At 38.8% G+C, this 5,635-nt stretch overlaps 1 protein-coding gene across 1 annotated transcript; it reads left to right on the forward strand.

Annotated features, from left to right (window-relative positions):
- Nucleotides 1–331: 331 nt before the first annotated feature.
- Nucleotides 332–1,429, forward strand: LOC150096471 (zinc finger BED domain-containing protein 5-like). The gene has a single exon (XM_090408618.1). It carries the CDS (start codon nucleotides 332–334, stop codon nucleotides 1,427–1,429), a length of 1,098 nt encoding a protein of 365 aa, XP_090264744.1.
- Nucleotides 1,430–5,635: the final 4,206 nt, after the last annotated feature.

Here is a 5,635-nt window from a genome sequence, read left to right on the forward strand (position 1 = left end):
TAACAAACGTTCACTTCATTCTTTTACTATAATTAACGAGCTAGCAGAGGAAGCATCATATTTGGTTAGTTTGAGAATTGCTCAAGCTGCAAAACCACATACTATTGGAGAAACTTTAATATTGCCTGCAGCCAAAGACATTGTGATGTCTATTCTTGGCCCTAGCAGCAGCGAAGTTGAATGTTGTTTCTTTGTCAGATGACACTGTTTCGCGACGAATTAACGAAATGGCAGCTCAAGTAAAACAAACACTAATCGAAAATATAAAGCAAAGCAAATATTTTGCAATTCAGTTCGATGAGAGTACAGACGTAAACAACTTGCACAGTTGATGGCTTATATTCGATATGAAAGAGAACAAGTCATAGATGAAGAATTCTTATTTTGCGAGCCTCTTCCAAATCATACCACAGAGGATGAGATTTTTAAGGAAATTAATGAGTTTATCACTGGCCATGAAATAAATTGGAACAAATGTGTAGGAGTGTGTGCTGATGGTGCACGTTCAATAACAGGTTATCGTGGTGGTGTTTTCGCCAAAATTAAAGAAGTTGCACCAGATGCCAAGTTTTCACATTGCAGCATACATCGTGAAGCACTAGCTACCAAAGCAATGCCCACAGAACTAAAGACTCTTTTAGATCAATCTGTGCAGGTAGTGAATTTTATTAAATGTCAGGCCCTAAATTCACGACTGTTTACAATTTTGTGCAATGAAATGGGCAGTAACCACAATAAGCTCCTTTTACACACAGAAATGCGGTGGTTGTCAAGGGGAGAAGTTTTAACTCGACTCTTCGAATTACGTTCAGAGGTCCAAATATTCCTGTCAGAATTCAAATTTGAACCCCGCCATTGTTTTACTGACGAACTCTGGCTATCACGTTTAGCGTATTTGACTGATATTTTTGGAAAACTGAACGAACTGAATTCTAGTTTACAAGGTTCCAATATAACTGTCTTTAATGTACATGACAAAATAAATGCAGCCGTGAAAAAACTAGAATACTTAATTAAGGACGTGAAAAGGAAAAAAATGGCTACTTTACCAAAATTAGAAGAGTATCTCCAGGAAAATGATCTGTCACTGAATGAACAACTAATTGAAGATATAGAAAAACACTGCATAGGACTTGTTAGTAATTTTCATTTCTACTTTCCTGAAAATTTAGAAAATGAAAGTTGGATAAGAGATCCGTTTTCTTTTTCGGATACTGTGCTAGAAAATTTTTCAATTCAAGAAACAGATCAACTCATAGATATTTCATGTGACAGAAATCTCATGAATGAGTTCAAAAAATATAACTTATGCAATTTTTGGTTAAAAAGAAAAGATGAATATAAGTATATTTCTGACAAAGCGATAAAAATTTCAATGCCTTTCAACACATCATATCTTTGCCAAACTGGGTTTTCAACATGCTATTAATTAAAAATAAATATAGGACACGGTTGCAACTTGAACCAGACTTATGTTTGAAATTAATGAAGATAAAGCCCGACATATCGAAATTGGTTACAATGAAACAGGCTCATCCGTCGCATTAATCCTCATCAATAATAAATCTCCTTAATATTTACTCATGTATTATTGCTCACCATTTACTATATTTCATTATAATGTAAAAGCTTCATTTACGAATATAAATAAATAATATAAATTTAAAATGTTTTATTCTTTGATTATAAACACTCCATTTGGGATGTATTGATTTTTAATCGGGAAATGCTTTTATGGTGGTACATATATTTTTTGATTCTTATTTATGTGGTACAAAATTTAAAAAGTTTGAGAACTCCTGCTTTAGAAGCAAACGCGTTTCACGCTCCGGGAGTTATTGTTAGAGTTTCCTGAGGAACAAACACTTCCAGAAATCGACGATCCACTTCGTTAAGACGCTCGGAAGACAGAGAGGTCAGGAAATTACAGGAATAATTGTAATTATTACCAATTGATACCATTTCCTCCCCGCTTTTTAACAACCAGGGGGAAAAAAAAAAAAAAAAAGCTACTTTTATTCCGTTTGTATTTTCAGGTTTTAAACTGGTGTTAGACATGCTTCAGTTGACTGTACTTCAATGGTCCTGCATGTCACGCGTTAACAAAAACGTTTAGAAAGACGTTTTTCTTAAGACAGTTAAGAAAAACGTGAGTAAATTTGTTACCCTTTTCAATTGATTGCAAACAAACGCCAGTTCTGCGTCAAAGGAACTGGAACCGCATTCTCTTCCTCCTCTTCATCAGCGCTTCACCTTCCAAACACTTCGTTTTGCTAACTCCGTATTGCGTTTTATGCAGAAATGACGTTTTCAATACTCTTGAAGCACCTCGGGACCATTGGAACAGATTGATGAATTAGCTGATCAAAAAGCAAACCCTGTAACATTTTTTTGTTTCAGAATGAAGTAGGCTTTATCTTTAAATGTTAAATGTTAAAATAGCTTGGTAATCAAGCTATTTTAAACCCGGTTTTACTCCATTTCCCAAGTAAGCAAACAGACAAACAAGTCAAGTTTGCGCCTGCAAGTGTTGCAAGTCTAGCTGATCCTACAGGTAGTGCAAGACCAAGGCAACTCATGGTAAAAGTATCAGCTAGATATTCCAGGTCTACCTACTCACTGATGTCTACCTGCTGATTGTCAGAAGTTCCTATTTCCAGCGACCCTGAGAGAGAGCTCCATGTTCCAGAATCCAGTCCCTGATTCTAGTGGTAAGATCGTTTGCAATCTATTTTTTTCCTACTGTTGTCTAATTTTGCCTTGTGCCTGTTTTGCAGTCTTCCGCCTCTAATTAGTCTAGCAGGAGATTTCGGCAAACAGGGAACGCTTGGCCCTGGTTCTGAAGGTCCTTCCTTTCTGGGACTTAAGTTTTTTTTTTTCCTCTAAATCATGATTTCTTTTTCACCGTGAGTCAGGACCCTTGGCATCGAAGCGGACGCCGACACACCGAAGAGGATGTTGGCGAAAGCTCTTAGCGAAGCAGTAGGGGCAGAAAATATAATTGGCTTTACCCCTTAATGGGGCAGGCAGGTTGGTTCCAGGTAGTAGTAAAGAATGTAGAAACCAGGAACAAGTTAAGTAAAGGACTAGAATGTCAAGGAAAAAAATTTTTTTCCCTTTGTAGTAGGGAGTGTTTTCAAGACGATAAGAATAGAGAGGTTCCCTGTAGAATATCTGGAGGGAGGAACTGAAATAATCAACAAAGTGTTTTCGAAATGGGGAGTTGTACGCGACGTAAAAATCGCTAACGATACAGACTTCCTCGACTGGAAGACTGGCGAGGTAACTTTCCGTATGGAAATGAAGGCCGAAGTCCCCATCCCCAATTTTCTTTCTAGGTTCTGCCAGGGTAGCAGTTAACTACTCTGGAGTTAAGAAACAGTGTGATAAGTGCGGTTCTCTGGAACATCTAGGTAATGACTGCCCTAAGAACAAATGCAGGAACTGATGGCGGCAGGACATTCCCTACCTCAGTGTGAAGCACCTTGCCTTAAATGTGGCACCATAGATCACAAAGTAGACACCTGCCCATCCAGAAACCAGGCAGAAAGGATGGGAGGTGCTATCACGCCAGCCACAGTAACACCAGCAGTAAATATTAATGAAACAGAACGGGAAGACTTCCCAACCCTGCATGCTGCACATAACACAATAGCAACAGGGAATCGAAAACGCAATAAGAAGGAAACGCCCGTTAACTAAGAATGCAGAAACGACTAGCAAAGAAAGAACAGAGGAAGAAGAAACCGCCAAGGATCAAGCCACCACCACAGAAACCGCAGTGGAAGAAATAAAGGAACGCAACCAACAGGAAACTACCACTTTAGATACAGAGAAGAAAAACGAAGCAGAGGAAGAATGCGAAACGGAGGAAGAAATGGAAACTACTAAAGAAGAAGATACACAAAAGCGGTCACGAAGACCTAAGAAGGGAACATTAAAAATTCAAAACCAGGTAACACAACCTCATCGGAAGAATCAAAAGCGGATGAAATGGAGACCAAAACAACAATACAGGAAGAGGCTGAAGAATTTTCTGTAGAAGAAATCAAACTAGTTATGGGTGAAAGTATGTTTAAAAATGGGACTGCAATAATAAAGGAATGGAGTGGACCCACCGAATCCGTAGACAGTGTATTCGTAACAATGTGCAGAGAAGATGGGCGGGTCATCTGGGCCTAACAGAGGTCGAGAGTAAGTACTTCTGCAGAACTTTGAGAAAGTTAACAGAGTCAGAGATCAAAGAAGACACTGAGTGGTTTGGAGGCAAATACTTCCAAAGGTTACGACAACTAGGAAAGTTGAGTTAGTTCACGCAGGAGGGGGTTTAAAAAAATTTCGCTTATCCCAACAGGTTTATGATTATTAGTCCACAAAGGAGGGGGTAGACCTGAGAACCCGAGCTGCGAAGGCTTACATCGAGGCGATGCAGCTCCTTGTGGGCTGCATCATTCGGGCCGGGTTCGTCCCCCAACTCTCGGTTCTCTGGTTGATAAAGTCCACTTCAATACGGATCCCGCTACCGCAGTTATTTTTTCAGTTGTAAGGCATACTTTAAGAATAATCTAAGTTCCTAATTTTAACAAACATTTTCTCTTTTTAGGGGTTACGAGATGACGTCTCCAGACACCTGGATTAATGAAATCTAAAGTTATGTTTTTCGGGTAAAGTGAAGTGTAAATTTTAAGTTTTTTTTTAGAATAGATGTAAGGAGATTATGTTTTATAGACCTTTTAGCCACAACCTCTGGGTTATACAGCTAAACAGGTTGACTGAGGCCTCTTTTTATCTCCTACTATCCTACTCTACCTTTCTTAACTTCCCCTATTACTAACTGCTGACCCTTAGCAATCTTTATACTCCAAAGGCCGATGATGAAAGACATGAACTCCCATTCTACCTCAATAAAGGTCAAACCGGTTTGGGTAGTGGCCCCCTTGCCTTTAATACTAAATATCATACATCTCCTCTAGGAGATGTGCTTTGCATTAAGGGAGAATATTAAGATTAGTGATCAGAGCTTATACTACTTTTACCATGAGTTGCTTGGTCTTGCACTACCTGTAGGATCAGCTAAACTTGCAACACTTGCAGGCGCAAACTTGATTTGTTTGTCTGTTTGCTTACTTGCGAAATGGAGTAAAACCGGGTTTAAAATAGCTAGGTAACTTTAACATTTATTATACCCAAGGTAAAATACTTTCTAGGCTTTATCTTTGTATACCTATTTTGGATATTGGTAGGTAAGCGTCTGAATCCTCAGCTTAATTTTTACAAGCACAGACGTCTGACATTCTGACTTCTATCTGCTGTTGCCAACAGAAGATGGCAGCAAACTTGACTGATATTACTGTTTCATGAAGTGCAAGTTCTATAATCGATTTGTTTAAGCTGCATGGATAAAACCCGAGTTTCTGGGAGTACAAAAGTTCGCTTGTTTGCATTAAATTTCGACTTATTCGACGAACTAAATTTAAAAGAAACGCGGTGAGAATAAGTACTTGCTGACAAGAATCGAACTCAGAACGATCTTTCTTTTGTGGAGCTGAAAAAGCGAAAGAAGGCCTGTGTCACCTTGCGTAAGTGATGATTGCATCCATTGCACTAGACCACCTGAAGAAAGGCAGTTTTAAGT

The sequence above is a fragment of the Typopeltis vanoorti genome, chromosome 18 (assembly GCF_054136105.1).
Source record: "Typopeltis vanoorti isolate ZY-2024b chromosome 18, IOZ_Tvanoo_1.0, whole genome shotgun sequence".
NCBI lineage: Eukaryota > Metazoa > Arthropoda > Arachnida > Uropygi > Thelyphonidae > Typopeltis > Typopeltis vanoorti.

Excerpts from the sequence above, each read along its gene's own strand:
- LOC150096471 (XM_090408618.1), top strand. The coding sequence starts at position 332 with ATGGCTTATATTCGATATGAAAGAGAACAAGTCATAGATGAAGAATTC.